This window comes from Dipteris shenzhenensis, chromosome 29 (genome assembly GCF_047967505.1).
Source record: "Dipteris shenzhenensis isolate YYH24624 ecotype China chromosome 29, Dip_SZ_1.0, whole genome shotgun sequence".
In the NCBI taxonomy this organism is placed as follows: Eukaryota; Viridiplantae; Streptophyta; class Polypodiopsida; order Gleicheniales; family Dipteridaceae; genus Dipteris; species Dipteris shenzhenensis.
Window position 1 is genome coordinate 47,950,852 of NC_141624.1, and position 22,155 is coordinate 47,973,006.

The 22,155-nt window shown below is 46.9% G+C and overlaps 1 protein-coding gene across 2 annotated transcripts; it reads right to left on the bottom strand.

Moving 5' to 3' along the window:
- Positions 1–598: 598 nt before the first annotated feature.
- LOC147882944 (uncharacterized) lies at positions 599–21,099 on the bottom strand. Of its 2 annotated transcripts, none has more exons than XM_087400725.1 (3): positions 20,350–21,099; positions 18,106–19,579; positions 599–3,860 (listed from the first exon to the last, which is right to left on the bottom strand). In XM_087400725.1, the coding sequence occupies exons 1-3, from the start codon at positions 20,442–20,444 to the stop codon at positions 1,023–1,025; spliced, it is 4,407 nt and encodes a 1,468-aa protein (XP_087256851.1). In that variant the 5' UTR covers positions 20,445–21,099; the 3' UTR covers positions 599–1,022. The 2 variants fall into 2 exon arrangements, with proteins under 2 accessions (XP_087256851.1, XP_087256850.1); XM_087400724.1 differs by having other exon boundaries at positions 17,824–19,579.
- Between the last annotated feature and the right edge of the window lie 1,056 nt (positions 21,100–22,155).

Below are 22,155 nucleotides of genomic sequence, written 5' to 3' on the forward strand. Positions count from 1 at the left end.
TGCTAGCCATCAACCAACCCACAAACCCCTCACACTGTACCCACGTGTTGTGAATCCACAATTTTGACAATCTTTTCCCTATTGCAGGCTACCACAAACTAGCTCAAACACTCATTGCTATAAGGGGGGCTCTAGTAACAAGAAAGGAGAGGCAATCTGTACACAACATTTGAATCACCTGAGAAGACTTAACACCACCTACTTAGAAAATGTAACTTAACCATTGCTTTGAATTTCCTTTGTCTTAGGTTTGCAAGCTTGAGATAGAGATACCATTTTCACATTATTTGTTTCTTTTTAAATAATCCTTAAACAAAACTGTGCCTTGAAAAGTTGTTCGAGTCTCTCTTTCAAAACCACCTTGTTCAAATCTCTCTTTCAAAATCACCCACTCCCAGACGTTCCTTGCTTCTGTCAACCCTTACTCTTATCTAACGATTTCTCACTACAGTATTCCCGCTGCTAATAAACTGCCAGTAAACCCTGAGGTTGTGCATCCACACTTTCTTATTCTACTACTATATCAAGGCCTGGCTATTCTCAGTTTAAAGCGAGAACTACGCAGGGTGTCCTATTTTAGTGGAGCCTCCTCCCCGACATATAGAACAAGCATCAAGTAAATGCCACAATCACAGCAGTTGCTAAGCTGGAAAAGCGAGAGAGAGAGAGAGAGAGAGAGAGAGAGAGAGAGTTCACATGGCAATTTTATCACTTTGAATGCAGGACATACTTCATGAGTTCAAAGTTATGTCATGACTTGCAACAGGTATTAATCCAGACATGTTTCACCATAAAATTGTGATCTTTTCCCCAGTACATTGAAGAGGTGCTTGTCTGATCTCTATTCTGATTGGTATGAAATATTGGGATACAAAGAAGCATTTCAACAGCAAAATGATATTCTTATCCCAAGTCTTCAAGAGTAATTGGTATAACATCACCTGCACTGAAGGGTGATGTGTTGCACTGCCCCCGTGGGAATGTTTGAAGTTCATGCTTGCAGATGTTGGCATATCCCAGCCCTACTGCCTTCCTTGGTCCAAACGAGATGGGTGTGAGCCAAATAGAACTTCGAACGGGTGCAGGGATAGAAAAGGATCAGCTGCTGAAAATACAGAGAAACCTGGAGTAGACGAAGCAAGAGTTGAATCATCCACATGACCTACTGTTCCACCTTGTACCAGGAACTCAGACTTCGAAAATAAGCTTTGTGAGTCTTGCAAGTAGGAAAGGTTTATCCTCTTAAAGTCGTTTTGCAGAAGACTCTCGCTAAATGACCATGAAGACTGTGTTCTACGACGACTAATTTCTGCGAAGTGATCACCCCAGATGTCATAAACAAATTCACCAGCTTTTTGGTCTGTGGCATTGCTTGTATGTTCGAAAAGGCTCTTGGAGACTCCGTAAGATTCCCCATCCCGACAGTTACTGGCTATACTTTGCTTTTCTGGGGGGTTCTCAGCAACTTCTTTTGTAACTCTAGTTCCTGGAGCTCGCGCATGAGGAGCAATGAGAGAAGTCGAAACAAGAGATGGGGTTGATATTGAATTGCTCATTATCAGCTTTCTCTCTTGCATTGTTGGGGCTTCTATGTCTGACCTTTGGCCACGTCCAGGAAATGTAGCAGATGTTGTCAAAACTGCTCTGCTTCTTATAGTATTATTAGCTATATGAACTTCTCTCCCAGACTGATCCAGACCCTTTTGATACTCCAACTTGGACAATCCTGCTTCTGTTTGTGCAACAGCCTCCAAATCTTTAGCACCAGGCATGGTCTTTCCCCCCATACCTCTTCTTGCATCCCTCACTTTTTCCATAGCTGATTGATTTTCTTGGGAGACAGTCCAACCAGCCTTTGTGTTTTTCATTCTTAGACAATCGACCCGTTTCATCTCCGTGCGAAGACACTCTGAGCGAATATTTAGATCCACATTTATCTGGGATAACATTTCCTCAGTGTGCTCACTAGGTGAGTGATTTTCTCGACATGAAGTTGTACGCCCCATGGATGTGCCTGATAGAGAGCCCTGCCGGACAAAGGGACTTGTGGGTCTTGATGAGCTGTTTGATGTTGCAGGAGAGGAGGGGGATGACGAAGGCGAAGAGCTTCTGCTTCGACTTTCAGTTCCTACCTCCTGCCTCATAAAAGAAATGTTATTCCTTCTCTTTTTGCGTTTGCCTTTATCTTTCTCCTTCTCAAATATCACAGCTTTTGGTGACTGTGGTTGTACTTTGTCCACTGTGGGATGTGGCTGGGTTAGCATATCCTTTTCTAAAGAGCTGCAAGAACTTATACCAGAACTTGGTATAGATACTCCTTCAGATGTATAAGAACCTGAAGATGGTTGATCCCCACTCTTCAAAGAATGATTCCTAGGCCGTGTAACATTTCCTTTCTTTTCTGAAATCCTGTTGCTGACGTTATCTGTACTACTGCTTCGCTTATTAAGAATGCTATTTGATTCGGTGAGTGATGCCACTGGACTTCCTATCGTAGAAATTCTGACTCTAAAATTTGGAAAAGCTTCTGTAGTTTCTGAGAGAAAGAATGACTTGATAGTGAAACCAAAGTTGCCTAGGAAAGTCACAATCACATGAACAATGCTAAAAGCCCTGCTGAGTATGTTTGAGTTGCCAAAAAGTCTGTCCAGGTCTGTCGAGGAATCAAAGCCATTACTCACAGAGAACAAGGGAGTCTCTAAAAGTTTTTGCCTTTCGCGATCATGATAAAAGATCGCTCCTCCACCAGTCTTAACACAAAGTTGGCCTGTCTTTATTGATAAATGCTGGGTAGAACTGCTTGCTGAAGGCCACTGACTAGGATCTGAAGCAGCTGCCCTTTCTTGTTTAAGCATCTTGACAAACACCAAGAGTACCAAAAAGAGGGCTACTAAACAGACAGGAAGCAATAATCTTTTCACCTTGGACACTACTAATACCTTTTGGCAGAATGAAGGCATGTGTTCTGGAAGGTTTGCCTTCAGAGGAACAGTAAGCTTGCCGAATGAGGTTGACAGCTGGAGATCTCTGAGAGTGACTCTGGTTGCGAAGTCTGGTTGATATGAAATCAGCAGCTTTGTGAACTGTCCTGGTGCAAGGTAGAAACCATCAGACGAATCTATCCTAAACCCATGAGACCCACCACCGCTTCCTGTAACCATCAAAGATTTCACATGCAGAGGCAAATCTCCTGTGTTTTTTGCCATAAATTCTCGAAACATGCGCTTGTGGCACATAGATTTGGCAACTGTGTCATCAAACAGATCATCAATGTGTTCCTTTATTGTCTTATTCACAGGAGGAGGTAGTAAAGTGGAGTTGAAATTAAGCTCCAATATCTTAACAGCATTGCTTCCATCTAAAAATGTCAGGGCTGCTGAAACCCCATATCCTTGCACTGGCATCCATTCAATCCCAGTGAGATTGTTCTGTAAAATAACAATGCCAGTTGAGGCACACCTCTCAGTTGGATGAAAAACAATTGGACCAAGGACACCTGTACCGTTAGGCTGCAAGACCAAGTTGATCACACCACCCTCAGCTATGCTGAATATAGCACCTTGTCCTGTTGTAGGCCTTGAATGGTCTGGACCACAATGCACGACAGGCAGGCCTTCCTTATCTATGCTGCTAATCCTCCCTGCTTCAGCACTTACCAAAAGCTCCACAAAAATGGGCATGTCACTAGGATTCGTCACACATACATTTTTCATCTCCCTTTCACCAATTATAGTCGCTGGAAAAACGAGCTTAGGATCTTCAAGAGCAGACTTTGCTTTTGACAGCTTTGCATTCAGAATTGGAGCCTGTTGATGCAACGCTCCATCTTGTTTGAGAGTCCAGAATGTCTTTTCTCCACTCTGCATTATGACAAGCACATTCTCAAAAAGTAATCATCAAAAGATCAAAACACGGCATTCACATTAATTGCAGTCAGGGTAAATAGAACTACTCAAAAGAAAGGCCTTTGGAAGCAGTGTCAAGTTAGAGCATCTGATCAATACAGAAAATAGGACTAAAGAAAAAGTCGAGGTGATTCTCCTTACTCTCGTAGACAGTACAAATATTATATGAAAGTTCCAAACTGATACAAGAGTTAGCCTATTTGTGGGCGCAACACAGCTGTCAGTGCTGTGAGTCATGCTTTACCTCATTATCTCTACTTGATTGTTGATATTATAGAGGATCCTATGCCTTACCATCACTAGCCAGGAATTTGGTCAAAAAGTGTTCAAATCCCGTCCCTTCGAATTCAGCAATTAGGAACTTAGTAGTATTGTTTCATTCTTTACGGTCTTCTCTCAAAGAGGACATGCTCATGTGTGATTGGCCAAGATAGTGAGATTGTGAGACGTTTAGGTCTAGGATGCCTTTCCAATTGAATATGGAACATAAAGCTGGTGGTGTCAGGTGAACTAAGTACCATAATCATTCCTCTCGTATAATAGAGGAAAAAAGCCTCTCATTTGACTTCATATTAGAAAAAGGGAAACAATGTAGAGTGGTCTAGGAATATTGATGTTCAATCAACAGCCATGCTTGTGAAGTGGTTGACTTGTAGGCCCCTTGTTTGATTCATATACTAGCTGCTTCATTTAGAAAAAGGGAAAAGCAGTAGAGTGGTCTAGGATTAGGAATATTGATGTTCAATGAGCAGCCACACTGGCTGATTTGTGGGATTTTAGATGGATCGAGGGTTTAAACGTTTGGGCCCTAGTGTGGCGTCTTGTTCTCTTTCTCCCACTCTCCCTCTATTGTGATTCATGTTCCAGCTCCATCATTGAGTTTGGATTGCTTAATTGAGTTTCCAGCCAGTCTTCAAATTCGTTTTTGAAGTGCTAAGTACTCAAATCTGCTGCAGTGTTCCGCTGCTACGATTGGCATCCATTTGTTGCGGATTGAGGATCCAATCTGCGTTTTTACCAGAAGTGATGCATTTTAGGGTTTCAAGGCTGACTACCAAGTCATTTTAGGGTTTCAAGCTGATAATAGATTCATTTTAGGGTTTCTAGGCTAGTTACAGTGGTATCAGAGCTCAGCCTTGCCACTTTCCTTGGTGGCAATAATCCAAAGAACTACCCAATTGAGGAAGGACATCAGCAAGTAATAGAAGACAGTAGATCTGCAGTCCAAAAGAGAGTTTAAAACGCCAAGGTCTAGACAAGGAGTTTCTAATTTGATGGCAATTCAGATCTGCCTCTTCAGCCTTGTCAGATCCTTTCAAATTTGTGAACAAAGCACAAGTGTTTTCATTTTCAAGCAGCCTATATCTAGATGAATCCAGGAACATGCCCAAACTATTCCTCTAAAAACACAACATAGTGCGTTTCAATCTCATGATAATCACTCATAAGGTTGAAAACCATAAACTCCATCATGCATAGCAGGGACTAGCTACTATGACATCTCCCTTGATGTCATCAACTCCCAACAATGGGTGTGGACCATACTATAAACATATGCTCTCACACATACAAATCCACACACCCACACATACTTGAGCATCCATTTATACAAAGTCTTCGTACTAAGTTTCTGTCAGATTCAGCTCAGTTTGTTGTTCCAAAACAGCAAATTGTTTTGCTGATTTACTGCAGCAACAGTTGATTTCTGTTCAAGATCTTGGAGTCATCTAAAGTGCAATTCTGTCCTGGTGGTTTTCTTCTCAACGATCTAGTATGATACTGATCAATCTAGCTACGAAATAGCTTGGGTTTGATCTCCCAAGCACATCATAACTTCAGAACATGAAGGCTCAACCACTAGACAGCCCAGCCAGAGAGGTCCTGTACGGCCAGATGGTGATCTTGATGAAGAATTTATAGGAATCAGAAACCCAAAGATCACAAAGATTACGAACAAGATAAAGCGATCAGATACATGTGGAAACTCCTTATTAAAAAGGGATTCCCAGTAAAGGCTAATTATAGTTGATTTAATAAGTTATTCTTGTGTTTTGTCTCTAAGCCCTGAACATCTATATGTTGTTTTCCTTTTTTATTTTAGGGAAACAAGAGCAATACGCACTTGGTTTGATTATTTGTCAAAGTTATTTATGTAGATGAATCTAGGAACATGCCCAAACTCATCCTCTGAAAACACAACATAGTGCAATTTCAATCTCATGATAGTCACTCACAAGGTTGAAAACCATAAACTAGCAAGGACTAGCTATTCTGACATCCCCAACTAACATCATTTGCACCCAACTGTGGGTGTAGACCATAGTATAAGCATACGCTCTCACACATACAAATCCATACACCCACACATCCTTGAACATCCATTTATACAAAGCCTTTGTACTGAGTTTCCATTGACACTCTGAAGCAGAAGGGAAAACTCAGCCATGACAAAGGCTAGCACTAAAGGAGAAGGCTAATCAAAAGGTAGCTTGATTATTTATCAAAGTTATATGTTTCCATGGATTTTGGAAGAATTCTTGATGAGACAAAACCCAAGCATTGGATATAGCAAAGATATTCAAGTCTTATGCCAAAGATATAAGGAGCTATGGCATTAATTCCTATGAACGGCCATATGCGATGTATTTTTATGAATTGCAAGAGGGTGTAAAATCAGTTTTCACACAGCTATTTATTCTGAGTTATATTATATCATTTTCGGAGGATTCCAGTTATAATATCCCAATTATCTTGTTGAGGAATCGGTTTCTTTTCTCTGGTCAAGATTATAGGCTTGCAAGAATACTCAGAGAATACACAATTGGAAGATTGGTCTTACAAGCCTGTTCCAAGGCAATCAGTTTATATGTATCAAGCATGGGTTGAAGAGTTTTTGGAAACAAGTACCTTTGAGATTCAAGGTCAGACCCCACTTGAGGGTGAGGATAGTATGTTCTAAGTTAGCCCAGTCGACGGTCATGAATATGGTTTATTCCATTATGACACAGTTATATGTTTCCAGTTATCTCATTTCAGAGGATTTCTATTATGATGTTCAGTTTTATTGTTTCTTATTATGGAGCATGATATGCTCAAGAACTAGCTCTTTACATGACAGTAATTTTATATGGCCATCATTGGCCAAGTCCGGATTATCACCTACAATTTTCCTTTATTGGGACCTGTTTTACAAAAAAGAGAAAACTTTATGGTCTCCCATGGATTAATGTGGCCAAAGTGACACAGCTTTCTAGTTTATCTGTCAGTAATATACTCTTTGGACGGAGAAGTTTCGGGAGCAGACCTAACAAGTATGGTAAGCGTTCGGCGACTTAATCCGTGAATGGAAATTTGAGAAATTCCTCAAAGAAAGTTCTTTCCAAAGCAATTCCAAGAAGAGGTTCATATTACTTGAAAAATTATAGATGTCAACCACTCCATTTGAGAAGACTTGAAGAGTCTCTCAAAGAAAGAAGACAAAGAAAGGCTCCAAGAAATAGTTTTACAAACGTCTAAGGCTAAGTATCTCATTTATGTTGATAGAGTTTGCCTTATGTTAATTTGAAGATCTAACCCTTGTATGGCAATGCAAGAAGAATAGTGGATTGTTCCTTGAAATTTTTTCAGGAAGACACTACTCATAACTGAGAAGTCCATGGAGCTTAATATGCTCAAGTATTGGTACAAATGATCATTGGCCAAGTGTTTCTGTAATTTTATGGCTTTCTTTTATTCGGATTTGAAGACGGCGTTGCAGACAAGGAAGCCTAGGGGAATACAAAGCCCTTGGAAGAAATAGCTAGTCTTATTCCAAAAAACTGTTTGAGGATTATCCACAAGGAAGATGTTAAGGCGAACTTAAATTAATGGATTTCCACCATGGTTACCTTTTCCACCAGGAAGCAGTCCACTCCACGAGCATGGATTTGCCACAAAAAAGGGCATGGATTTGCCAAGAAAAGAGGGGTCTATGGCTGCCCAATGCCCTTGAAGAGCACGCCAAATTCTCCACAAGGAAAGCAAATGCTTTAGATGCAGGAAAAGAAGTTCGTGTGGCTGCCCACTGCTCTAGAAGGCCAGTCGACCAGAAGGAGCCGAGAACGCCACAAGACCAATCTAAGCCGATGATCGGAAGTTACGAGATATCAAGAGCCACCGAGGCGGGAGAGATGGAGGAGATCTTCAACCTGAGTAAATTATGTATCACACACGAAAAGAAAAGACCTCGAGGGAAGGCAAACCGCAAGTATCTTATAAAGTGCAAAATGCCAAGTGGGTAGGTAAGAACTCTTGTTCTAAAGTATCCTACAAAGTTCTAAGTTGTACTAAAAGACTTTTCAGTTGAGGACCAATAATTAGAAGCCAAAGGGATGTCATGAATTTGTACTTCTCCCAAGAAATAAAGAGAAATCTTTATTAGATTGACTTCAATCAAAGAAAATTGACTCCGATTAACTAGAACAAGTTTTATTTTCCTTTGCATTGCATTGGTTAAATAACATTGTGGGGACGCCCACAAGGGACTAGGCTTAGTTCACAGAACTAGAATGCATGCATTATAACCTTTAATGGGCTAAGTGTGTTAGATATTGTGGCAAGACCTTGGAGAGTGCAAAAAGGCCCTCATTTTAAGGGAAAGCACAAAAAGCAGGTCCCACAAGAGAAAAGCAGATATGGAGCACCCAATTTTGGGAAGAAAGCACATGGCAAGGGGGACGAGTAGCTTAAAAGAGGGCCCACAAGGCTGAAAGCAAGGAGATAGAAAGAAAGCTATTGCTTTCTAGAGAAAAGCACCTATTTTTTCTAGCGAAAAGCACCTAAATTAGTGAAAGATCATTTAATAGATGCCTAGTCTATAAAATAAGGGCCTCTAGGCTCCCACTTGAAGGAACATGGTGGAAAGAGGGTGAGAGAGAGGGTAGGCTAGGGAGAGAGGAAGTGATACTCAAAAGGATACATAATGAAATGAAATGAAATGAGAGAATCTGTGTGAGGACGCTCCTGCGAGCCCCCTCCCTCCCCGTCGTTCCCCGTCTACCCCCCCCTCACCTTCTGTGCGGCCCCTCCCTCTCCTTCCGCTAGCTGCTGCCGCGCAGCCAACCGCCCCCTCTCCTCCACACTCCTCCTCCTCTCCGCCACGCTCCCCCTCCCCCTCTCCTCACAACCCCTCCGCTCGTCGCTCCCCACCCTCTCCGCTCCACGCCCCCACCCACCCGCTCACCCGCTCCGCTCCACGCTCCCCACCCCTTTCCGCTCCACTCTCCCCACCCACCCGCCTCACCCGCCCGCTCCACGCTCCCCACCCCTCTCCGCTCCACGCTTCCCCACCCACCCGCCTCACCCGCCCGCTCCTCGCCCCCACCCTCATCGCTCACCTTTTTTTTTTTTCACCCTCTCACCTCACCTCACCTCTCCTCCCTCTCCGCTCGCACTTCGCTTTCCATTCCTCCCCCTTCCTCTTCCTTTCCTTCCCCACCTTGGGAGTTCGCAGTTAGTCAAGCGATATGGCGGCTACGTGCCCGGAACCGGTGGCCCAGACGGACCCCCCCCTCCATCAGCCTATCGCATCACTTTGACAGAGCACCAGGTCTCCTTGGTGAAGCAGGCCGCCACGGACTTCTCCCAGACATCAGTTTATGGGAGGGTCATTGGCTACTCCCCTTCACGAGTAGACATCAGGGACTGGTTGCAGTCCACCCTCTACCTCGAGGACAGTCACATTGAGGAGGTTGCACTCATGGGACGTGGCATTTTCTGGCTTAAGCTCTCCTCAGCACAGGCTACGAGCGACATGGTCAGACGATCCCCTACCTCTGTGGGTGGGAAGATCATTCTCATGGTCCCTTGGTACAGGGGCTTCAGTGTAGCGGACTTCGATGCCCGCTTTCGTATTCCTTGACACCCAGTTACCCTTATCTTCCCAGGTCTCGCAACCGAGCTTCGCCCGATCATCAAGGACCTGGGGGCGCACTTTGGTTGGCCTATGCAGGACACCTACATTGATGCGGCGGCAGCCCAAGGGGTGCCACATGTCAAAGTGGCAGTCTTGATCCACAGAGCATCCCCTCGGAGTTCGAGATAGAGACACACACAGGTGTGGTGACGCAGCGCATTCTGGTCACTGGTCGCCCAAACCAGTGTCTGAGATGCCACGGCTTTGGGCACCAGGCTCGCTCATGTCCTCGCTTCACGGGTACGGAACCTCAGAAGACCCCCAGTCAGGCAGCTCAGGATACTCCGCTCCAGTCAGCGACATCCCCTCCCGAAGGGGAAGGCTGGACGGAAGTCAAACGAAAACAGAAGGGCAACAAAGCAGGCTCCAAAAAACCTTCCCAGCCACAGCAAGAGCCCCCTCAGATGATCCCTACCCATCAGCAGCCCGGTAAGGGGAAGGAGAAGGGTAAGGAGAAGGTCAGCCAGCCTCCCCCTCAGCCCTCATCCCGCCCTCCCCCCTCCTCGATTCTCCGACCCCCACCCCCTCCAGGTTCCCCCCCTGCACCAGTGGTTTCCGCGCCTCTCTCTTCCTCGAGCATGATACAGAAGGAATCCCCCCCTCCTCCACCTGCACCACTTGCAGCCCCGAAGCCAGCACAAACCTCATCCTCGTCCATCCCTCCGGGCCCGACGACGGGGAGAGGCTCTTCCCCACAGGTGGCCAGCTCCCCTCCCTCCGGTTCAGACTCCTCATCTTCATCCCCAAGCCCAAGGGCTGCTCCTAGAGCTCTTCCATTGGAGTTCTACCGAGCAGGTCCTTGGGACTACTTGGATGCAGCGGGTATTGGCTCCTTTCCCGCATGCCTAGACATCAGCATCTTCTTCCTCCGCAAGGGGGCGGAGGGTAAGGTGTCCATTCTGGCTCCGCACGATGGTCCTAGCTATTCCTTCACTATCTCCAGTGAAGGGAGTGAGCAATGGACGAATGAAAATGTTTGGGAGACGATACGAGACCAGAGCCAGGAGCAGGTGCAGGACTGGATTGGTAGCAGAGCAGCGTAGCTTCTTCAGCAACAGTGGCAGGAGGGTGATGTTCGTCTGCGTTGGCACCACAGCGCCAAACGTTTCCGACTCTTGGTCATTATTAGGCCACCGCTGGAGTGGGCCTACGCGGATGGGCTTCGTCCCTGGAGGACTTCAGAGGTTGCGGGCTTCTACGACATCTCCCTGGCAAAGGCGTCGAGCTGGTTAGAGAGAGCTTACCACCACGGGACGAAGGGCCTTTCCCCTCTGCTGAAGGTTCTAGAGGATGGGTCCGATGATCCGACCTCCCCTCCGAAACCTTCACAGAAGCGCCTCCGCCTCCACACAGGACATCCTCCGACCACTTCGACTTCGACCGCAAGCAGACAGCTGTTTGTGGCCCACCTTCCCTCCTCATGAGTTCACGCATTATCTCTTGGAACGTTAACGGGTTCCACTCATCAGGCACACGTGGCCCCAGGAAGATGGTGCTCAGACAGGAGCTCCAACCAGCCTTGGTGGGAAAGGTAGATGTGCTCCTACTACAGGAACACAAGCTTTCTGCGTCATAGACCAATATTTGTGGGAAGGTCCTCACAGGACGCTCCCACACCTACTGGGAACCTTCGATTGGCGAGCAGGGGAGAAGCGGGGGTGTCTGCACCTCCATTGACGCTTCTCTAGTTCAGCATGTGTTTGGTTTTGGCACTTTGATTCCAGGACGTGCGCTTTGGGTGGGCCTGCATATTGAGGGATCCCGCATCGGTATCCTCAATATCTACGCACTGACTGATCTCAGACGTAGATCCGTTTTTTGGAGATCCTTGACAGACCCGTTGCCAGAGATGGACTCTTGGATTGTCAGAGGGGACTTCAACAACCTTGAGACCTTAGAGGATCAGCAGGGAAGGGGCCCAGAGTTCCTCGGTATAGCTCAAGCAGAGCAGGCAGATTGGGACTCCTTCCTCTTTGCAGTGGGAGGTCGGGACAGCTGGAGGGAGCTGTCCTTTCGCAGATGGCCTGGGAGTCTGGACTTCTCTTGGGGCTACAGGAGGGAGGGAGGCAGACTCCTGGAGCGGCTGGACCGTTTTTATGTTAGTGATTGGGCGCTTGGCAGAGGAGGAGAGTCAGGAGTGGTTCCAGGGACGACACTTTCAGACCATGCCCCAGTCATCCTAGTCCTGGACTCGGCCTCTCAGTCCTCACCTCCACGCTCATGCCGGATCCCAGATTCCATCTACACCAGTGCAACGGTTCACAGCGGGATAGTGGACCTTTGGGAGCAGGAGTGGGACCCCACCAGGGATATGGCAGCACAGGTAGCTCAGGCGCTTGCTGAGTCTAGCCGCATTTGCCAGCAGGAGGCGATTCAGGTCAGACAACGGTGTTGGGCACGGGAGAGGGGTCTCAGACGTGATCTCGCCTCGATTCAAAGGATGCAGCAGTCCTCTCCTGGCTCTGAGGAGCTCAAACAGCAAGAGGTTCGAGCCCGAGCCATGCTAGAGGAGATTACCCAGCGTCGCTCAGAGTTCTCATTTCATGCTTCCAAGTCCTTCTGGGCTAGGAAAGGCGACAGGATGTGCAGCGAGTTCTTTACGACTCATGGACAGAGGTCAGCAGGGGAGCAGCTCCGTTCCCTTAGGACGCAGGATGGTAGTGTCAGGACAGATCCAGATGAGGTCCGGGACTTGGCGACAAACTTCTACAGATCATTATTCCAGCAGGAGCCCCCAGACCCTCGTGGCCGCATTTGCAGAGAGGAGGTGTGGAGGTCTATACCGAGACTCGTGCAGCCCAGCATGAGCGACACCCTTCTCGCTCCTTTCACTGTTGCGGAGCTGCAGGATGCGGTGAGTGCTATTGATGGGCAGAAATGCCCAGGTGAGGATGGCCTCTCTAGAGCTTTCTTCACCACCTTTTGGGAGCAGATCCACCGACCCTTGCTCGCAGCCTTCCAGCACATCTTCTCCAGTGGGCAGATGCCAGAGAGCCTTGCGACAGGCCTGATTTGCCTCATCCCCAAAGGGGGGGACCGCCAGGAGATCAGACAGTGGCGCCCAATCACCCTCCTCTCGACCGCCTACAAAATCCTTGCCAAGATGATCAGCAATCGCATCCGCCCCCTGCTACACGACTTGATTCATGACACCCAGACTGGTTTTGTCCAAGATCGCAGCATCTTGGACAACATCTTCACTTTCTTAGAGGCAACGGAATGGGCCCAGCACAGTGGCCAGCACCTTGCCATACTCCTTCTCGACTTTGAGAAGGCGTACGACAGGGTAGACAAGTCCTTCTTGGAAGGTACACTCGCTCGGTTCGGTTTCCCAGACGAGTGGATCAGAGCTATTGCTAGCCTTTCCAGATCGGCCTCCAGTCGGGTTATCATTAGCGGCAGGATGGGGGAGAGATTCACACTCGAGCGCTCGGTGCGACAGGGCTGTCCATTAGCGCCTTACCTTTTCCTATTTTTTGCGGAGGCCATGACACACTTCCTTCGAGCTCGTACCACTGGTCTTTGCGGGATGCGTCTCCCTATTCGAGAGGATGCCGAGTTGCTGGACTTCGAGTATGCAGACGACACAGCTCTATATGTGCAGGATGATGTCGAGTCACTGGAGCGAGTGAGACTATCCCTAGAGATTTTTTGCCTTGCGGCTGGGGCGAAAATCAACTGGCATAAGTCAGTTGGTTTTCTTATAGATCCGGGAGCCAGCTCACAGTGGGGTATTTTCTTGGGGTTTCGCTGGATCCCTAGAGGACAGACGACACGTTACCTGGGATTCCAGGTAGGCCTGGACATCACACCGGCTCAGCAGTTCTTGCCGGTCCTAGCCTCCATACGACGGAAGCTTGCTTTCTGGAGCACGGCTCGGCTTTCCTTGGCAGGCAGGGCCCTTGTGGTCAACCAGGTCCTTCTTGCCACTGCTTGGTATGTGGCCTCTTGCTGGTGTTTTTTGAGGTCTTGTGTAGCCCAGCTGAGGAGATTGGTGCAAAACTTCCTATAGTCTGGTTCAGACGGTTCCGGCACCACCAGAGCTAGGGTCACCTGGCAGACGGTCATTCTTCCCCAGGCAGAGGGCGGCCTTGGCATTATAGATCCAGAGCTGCAGAGTCAGGCACTTCTTGGCAAGCTAGTCATCCGCGGTCTGACCCCAGGAGGACAGATGTGGAAGCTCTTGCTACAGCATGGTCTCAGTGGGTGTACTCCCCAGAGAGGGGGTGTTTGGCAGCCTTCTATTCGATGGATCTTCACTTCAGCTCCTTTTACTCAGCCCCGTTCCCCCTTCCTCCGTAGCCTCATTTCGGTATGGAGGAAGCTGCGACACAGCCTTTCTCAGGTTCCCCCTAGCTGCCGAGAGGAGACAGACAGACAGCCCTTGATCTGGAGCAGCCAGGTGACAGATGATACAGGTCGTCAGCTTGGAGAGAGATCCCATATCCCTTGGGCGCTCTGGGCGCATGGGCCCGCACGCTCGTTCCGAGTTTGGAGGGACGTCTACAGTAGGATGAGCCCAAGCGAGCTGGCAGTAGCAGTAGGTACAGCACGTGGGATCCAAGCTCGACGAGCGGAGATTGATGCTGCCATCCCTGCATGTTGGAGGATTCCCGTAGGCACCGGACAGCTCTTCCCGAGAGATGAGAGGTGGCTAGGACAGTTCACTCCACGAGGCATTCCTTTGGTGGTGGCACGCCTCTTCTCGGATTCTTCGGTACATTTCTTCTCCATCACTGATGACAGTCGCCTACAGAGCAAACTGGAACACGTTGTATTGTGTTCTAGTGTGTTCTAGTGTGAGTTCTAGTCTAGTGTGTTCTATGGATGCCACGTGTCATATTGGGAGTTATCCCGTATGCACAGGTGTTCATATGTGTGTGTGTGCTCTTATATAAGAGTTGTACTTGTCTAGTGTCAAATCAATCAAGTATTAAGCTACAAGATCTTTGGTCTACATGTGAGTACTCTCATTTTTGTTTATTGCTCTAGTCATTTCATTTTTTATTTTTTTTTGCGCAAAAAGTAGTGCTAGTTATATTACTTGAAAGCGAGAGTACAAGAAGGCCTGAAGGCCAACGGGCTGTAATAACAAAACGGATTCAGCCTGAGAAGTCAAAAAGCTAAATACAAGCCTCCTAGGGCATAATCGTCGGAGAGTGGACAAACAGCCACGGTGGAGGGCAGTAATGCCACTGAAGACTCTGAGTGGAGTCCTGGAAGAATAACTCCCGATGGTCCCAGTCGCGAAGGAAACGTCGTCTCTTTTCCTTCCCTGCCCGGGATTCTCCCTGAATTTGATCCCACTGACCCTTGAGCGTGTGAATGATCGTGCTCCAGATATCTGCGAGGGTCTGGGTGGTAGAAGAAGTCTGAGCTCCCACAGTCTGCGCGCATCTGGAAGTCCAGATATGCTAGCCTGTGATGCTCCCTATGATCTCCCAAACTGGGTGCCGAGGCGTCGCTCCTGCATCTGTCTCTGTCAAATGCCACGGGAAGCTGTCCATGTATGCCCAAGTGGCCTGCGTGATGAAAAAGACGGGATCCTGTCTAGAGAACTCATAGGCCAAGTGATGTCCCGGCTTAGTGCTGCACCAACAAACGGCTCCCCAAGTGATCGGTCCTAGCTCAGGTGTAGCCCTAGCTAAGATCCCCATGATTCCCTTCCAAACCGTCTGCACGTGCGAGCAGCTCCAAAGGCAATGCTTCAGGGACGACTCCTCCTGAAGACACATCTGACAATGCCCCTCCTGCCCCATCTCTCTCAGCTAGCTACCAACTGGAAGCCCCTTGTGTGCACCATCCAAAGGAAGTAGGAGATCTGCCTCGGACGCCAACTGGCCCAAAGAGTCTTCCAGAAGGTGCGAAGAAAGACCAAGGATATCCCCTGGGCATACCACCTATGTGCCTGTGTGGGTAGCCCACGCTGGAGAGCCCCAAGAGCACGCCGGCCCGTGTGTGTACTGTAAGAAAAGAAGGGGGTAGGGTTCTCTGAGGTCTCCGACGGTGGCCAAAGCCACTCCCCTGGGTCCCACTCCACCTCTGACAAGGAACGGCCCTCCCATATCCAGAGTCTCCAATCTTGGTCCTGCATAATCAGGGGGTCTATATGCTAAGTCTTCCCTTGCAGCCCTACAATGCGAAGGCGCTGCCAGGGCCAGCCCTTATTTTCTGGGCTCCAGTGTAGCATCTCGATCTCTTTCTCCCACTCTCCCTCATTGTGATTCATGTTCCAAATCCATCGTTGAGTTTGGATTGCTGAATTGAGTTTCCAGCCAGTCTTCAAATTCATTTTTGAAGTGCTAAGTACTCAGATCCGTTGCAAATTGTGTTATGGCATCTAATTTTTACAAATTGAGGATCCAGAAGTCATGCATTTTAGGGTTTCAAGGCTGACTACCAATTCGTTTTAGGTTTCAAGCTGATTACAGATTCATTTTAGGGTTTCTAGGCTGGTTACATTAGGCTGGTTACATTCTACACTTCACAACAGCGCTCATGGCAAAGTCTTGCTCTAATGCCGCTGAAAAAACTCCCAATCCACGTCAATGAACCACGTTTATCTTCACCAAACCAAAAACTAGAAACAAACCAAATGAAGCAACATCTGAAATCACAACCTAACCATAGAGCTCGTCCATCGTCCATCTTACCCTAATCATGACCATAACTCAATAGACATGAATGTTCCCACACCACAAATGCCCTTCGTACAATGGAGGCATCAAACTAGCTTGCCAACTTGCCGTATCCTATGGTCAAGTCAACAATTCAGGTATTGATCAATCAATGCCCATGGATCAATCCCTCCTAGCAATATATAGCCTTAAACCATAGCTAAATATAGCATAAATACTTTTTGCCCCTTAGACCTCTATTCAAGATGGTTTTCTCTTACCCTATTCCTATGACCTTCACCTTGCCCTTTATGGTCTCCTCTAACCTAAGGCCTAGCTATTGGCAACTCATGGTTAGCCAAGGATGTAACAACACGACTCAAAAGTGTACTCATAGCAATTAAATCATCTTTATACCTAGATGAATCCAGGAACATTCCCAAACTCATCCTCTAAAAACACAACATAGTGCAGTTTCAATCTCACGATAGTCACTCATAAGATTGAAAACCATAAACTCCATCACGCATATCAAGGACTAGTTACTATGGCATCCCCATTGATGTCATCAGTGCCCAACAGTGGGTGTAGACCATAGTATAAAAGTATCCTCTCACACAAACAAATCCACACACCCACACATACTTGAGCATCCATTTATACAAAGTCTTCGTACTGAGTTTCTGTCGGCACTCCGGAGGTGAAGGGCAAACTCAGCCATGACAAAGGCTAGCACTAAAGGAGAAGGCTAACCAAAAAGTAGTCCAAATCTCTTCATTCAAGCTACAACTGCTTGTGAAGTCTAAACGATTTCATTTTAGTCTCTCCCAAACGAGCATCTAAATCTAAATCTAGCTGATAGTGTTGGTAAGCTGAAAGGAAAGCAAAGAGTGGACACAAACTCAGAATACTTGCATTACTTGCATTATGGAATGAAGAAGAGTGAGGTCCTTAAGTAGGCACCTCATACATGCTCACTGACATCACTGATAACTTCAGAGCTCCACAATAGGCTCCCCACACTTGAGGCATGTTCACGACATTCAAAAGGGACCTAATTTCTATTGGTGTCAAGCACAACCAAGGCACTTTTTCTGTACGATTTCACCTTATAAATTTGATAGGAGTCTCTCATAAGCTCAATGTGCCTTTTGTTTCAGCTATCCTTTGCTTCTACCTCATTGCTTGATGGCTTTCTTACAGGATTTTTTTATTTGTTTTCTGAAGGAAAACTCATCTGCTCAATTTTGCTTCACAATGTCTATGCAATTTTGCTTCACAATGTCTATACACGTTAACATAATTCACTCGGCTAAGATCAAGACAAATTAAACATGTCATGACTTACGCTGGAAACTTGAAACGGTACATCGAAGCCCTCCTGAATCCGAAAATGTTGGTTGGATTGGCAGATGCTCTCCATTGAAACAGCGGCAAGAACAACTTCGTTCATAGAATTGTGGCCGAAAAGATCAGAAAAAAAGCAGTTGTTGCTTGTTCCATTCAGAACAACAGCTTGGTAAGACACTTTCACATATGGATCCATTGTACTATTTATCTTGACAATCAGCTTAAACTCCGCACAGGAACCTGCATTGGTAGTCACACAATATGTGGATGCGGTCCTTACCTCAGATGCCATGTAAGTGACAGTTGCAGCACGGACTTCTGTTTTAGGTTGAAGTACCAAGTTTTCGGAGTACTGGATGTCAACAATATTATCATCATGGCATGAGGGATAAATTTCCTCCACCAAGACATAATCTGGGCCAGGATTAACTAAGACAATATCTCGCTTGATTTCTTGTTCTTTGTCAGTTAAAATTCCAAAATCCAGATCTGTCTTGGCATGGACTTTCCTGTGAAGACAGCTCATTGCTTCCCTTGGTTGCACGTTCAAGGGCAGTATCATGTTTTCTTGTACATCCTCCATAAAGTTCACCACTTTTATGCAAAGTGCTCCTTGTACACCTTTCTCTTCGTTTGCAGAGATCTCCAACTCAACAATGGCATTGCGACTGTGTGGCTCAATTTCCCATTGTCCAGCTGGTCTCAACCATAGAACTCCGCCGTCCTCCCCCTTGTCACAAGTTTCAACACCTATTGGCTCAATCCAATCTGGACTTTCCACTGGCGACCAGAGAATATCAGGTGCGGTGTTATCCCTCTTGCATAAGACTGTTCTTCCTCTGTCTTCAGGAGGACCAGATACATTCGAGCCCCTTTTATTAAAGTCTGCAATCCACAAGCTCACTTCTTCCACAAGGAGGGGCTCATCAAAAGGGTTGTACAGCGTCAGGCTATGCAACAATGTCTCTCCTGTGGAATTAAAACGTGGCAATGGTTGCAAATGGAAAGGAGATTCAAGACCCTCACCCTGCACCTGTACGACAAATCCACCTGCACTTGTCTGTATCACTAGTAAGCCATCTACTAGACCTATTTTTCTAGGTAAAAAGATGACATGGATGGACATCATGCCGCCTGGAGGTACGGTAGTCTCTTGGAACGCTGTGGTATAGAAATCCGAGTTGGTGCTGTAGGGTTGGAACACAAAGAGCCCAGAATCATTCCATTTATTTACAATGGTCAAAGACCTTACTGAGGGAGTGAAGAGGAAATGGGGATCCCATTCTAGGATAGGAGGTATGATCGCCACATTTGGACTGAAGGAAAGTGAAGAGTGTTTGAGAGTAGCATTAGATAGGGACAAATCAGCAGAGGGGGTATAAGTCACCCTTGAAGCAGAACATGAGATGGGCAAATCCCTGAGTTGCAAAGGCTGGCCTTCTCTAATGTTGTCATTCATCGGATTGCTCTTCCCATTATTTTTTCCAGTATCCTCAATCACTGCCAAACCTTGTAAAACCTCATCATTCCCACCCGTTGACAGTTCCCTCTGAGCCTTGGTCCTCCCAAAACTTTTCAAAATGGTAAAAGCGGAGGAATGCCCATCTACGTTTGATGAGACGGACAATTTATCCTGTATATGCGTCTGCCCTGTAGAGCTTTCGCCTCTCACTAGACATGGAATGTACAGTGTTAATAGCAAAAGGCAACAGTAGAGGACGCCCACAGCATTCAAAAAGTTCCCGTGAGCTTGCCTGCAATTTAAACCACGAGGAAGTGCTTGTTAGCTTTGCTTCTAGTGACGAATGACAAATTTATAAAGTAAATATAGCATTGTAAAGAATCCACCAAGTATATAATAGGAGAGTGCTCGCTCAGAGAAATGACGGATATATTTGTGCGCAGAGTCAAAAAAAGAAACCCCTTCCCATTCCTATCTTCCCCAACAACGAGCAGGTTCTTATTTCATCATGTGTCAATTTCAGATTGTTGTAATATCCTGTTCTGGTTTACATTGCCACTAGAAACATCACGTCTTCTAAAGGAATAAACGTCAATTTTAAAACAATCCCGGCCATCGATGACGTAATCCTTATACTATCGTGTTCGAGTCCGCCCACTTATTGGATAATTAACGAAAGCTAGCTTCGCGTAGACAATTTTCAGGTCAGACAGAATTTTGTTCCACCCTACATGCACCTCTCGCTCAGCTCTCGCACCTGGTAGTACAATCTGTCAGATGTGTTCAGTTGTAATTTATGACGAAGCATATGTTTCACATATTATGAGCGAGCTTCGGCGATGTGAATCGGGTAAAAAGAGTAATGATGTAAATGAATTTGTAAACAGAAAGGAGAATTTGCAAGGCATATGCCTTATCTCGCTTAGATCACAGGCAAAAAGTTGGGAGATTGATAAATTTCCGGGGGAAAAGGGTTCCAATGGAGAACAAGACACTTGACCCGACTTAGCTTCCACAAGAGCCCGAAATTGCCAGTTTTCGAAGGAGGAATCAAGTAGATACCCATTGAAACAGCTACACTTGAGCGTCGACTGAGTGGAAGCAACGGTTGCCTCTTCAAGAGCCCTGTCTTGGGCACGGACTGCATGAGAGCCCATCCGAGGGTCGAATGATGAGGCGATGAACCCAAGTAGCAACGAGAAGGGGGGAAGGTTGCTGGAGGAAAGGGATAAGAAGAAAGACGGCAAAGTCGGCTGCGGCTGTGCGTAGAAAGCGTTCAGAAAGGTGCAAAAGGGGAGGGCAGCGAGGCTACGATGTGGTGGGGATGTGGACGCAGCAGGGTTGTGGGACAGAGTGATGAGGAGGTCGAGAAGTGGGTGCTCGGAGCTTTTCTGCTGCTGCTCCTGAGAAAGATTAGGTGGAACGAAGAAACACTGAAGCTAAGGGTATGATGCGACGGGGTGCGGTTCACGGTTGGCAAGCGCCAAGAAGCGAGGTTGGGGGAGAAGGTGCTGCTTGTTTTGTGTGCTGCAGCAGTGGATGTGAGAGCGGTTGGATGGGAGAGACAAAAGGAGTTCCATTGGACCTAGCGGTAGTTGACGAAGAAGACGAGGGACGGGGAGCATCGGGAGCTACAACGGTTTCGTAACAGTGCGAGCACTGACTGTGCTACGGTTCTCAGAAGATCCCCCTCCCCTCCATGGAACAGCAACCTCTGTGCTCACTGCTGGCCTATTTCTGCGCTGTGAGCTGCAGGCATTTGGCTCTCAGGCTCTCCATCGACAGAACGTCGGCGCGAGCGAGAGAGAGAGAGAGAGAGAGAGAGAGAGAGAAGCATAGCCGCAAACCCATTTTCCAGCCTCCGGTGACCAGGGACCAGTGTCAAGTGAGCTATACTGGGAGCTTTGCTTTTACTGCCTTGTCCCCCGGGGAGCTCCAGTAAGTCAAGACTCTCAAGAAGTGAATGTGATCCTTCTAATCACTCATGGTCATCATTAGCATGGTCATCGCCATCATCATCACTTGTCGAGGATCCGCAACCTGACAGCATTGCTTCAAAGTTCACTCACACCACTACTCACAGTACCTCCAGAATGCCACCAAGTTTAAGCCACAAATTGGATAGCGGCCGGCTTTAACTCTGGTTTGGATTTGATCCGGGATGCTGATGTGGCTCCATGCAATCTTTGATGGCCCACCATGGTGCATCTTGTACATCTCCGCTTCACAGAAGTACCCCAAATGCAACTATCTTTCTACCATGTTGGTACTTTCTACTGTACAAACCCACGAACTTGCCCCGTATGTCGACTAGAGGTGACTCGACATTAGACCACTCTTGGAAGTGGGTTGCCATGAGTGGAGTATCTCTCACAAAGTTGCTGCTTTGTGATGGGAATTTGGAAAGCCCTCTAAAGTAAAGTAAACGTAGCAGCCAGCCTTTGGCCAAAATCCCTATTGTAAAGGAACCAATGGAATTTTCTTTTTAAATTGAAAGAATGGTCTTGTAAATTTGTTGCTATGTGAGGCAATAGGTTCGACCTCACACCTCTTTTGACCGCGTGGTAACTCGATACGATTACAAAGATTCAGGGATCTATATAAAGCTGGCCAAGTGCATGTTCGAGTTCATAATAACAACAATAACAAAAAGAAATCTCCACCCTGACGTGGTTAAGCTGACGGAGGCACGCTGGATTCTTGGTTGCCTTAATAAGATTCCGTTTCCAAAATAGTGAGATGTTTTAGCAGCAGGCTACAGCTACCAATTTGGCGGCGATGAGCCTGATGTGGGTGAAGCACGTGGCGCGATTGCATTTGTGTAGTACGGACCGGCGGGTGGCGGCTACTGGTTGGGGTTGAATGTAA

Coding starts and splice junctions, on each gene's coding strand:
- LOC147882944 (XM_087400724.1), bottom strand. CDS start 20,444: ATGGGCTCTCATGCAGTCCGTGCCCAAGACAGGGCTCTTGAAGAGGCA. Junction 19,580..20,349: donor AAGTGTAGCTGTTTCAATGG/GTATCTACTTGA, acceptor TTTAAATTGCAG/GCAAGCTCACGGGAACTTTT. Junction 3,861..17,823: donor TACCGTTTCAAGTTTCCAGC/GTAAGTCATGAC, acceptor GTCATAATGCAG/AGTGGAGAAAAGACATTCTG.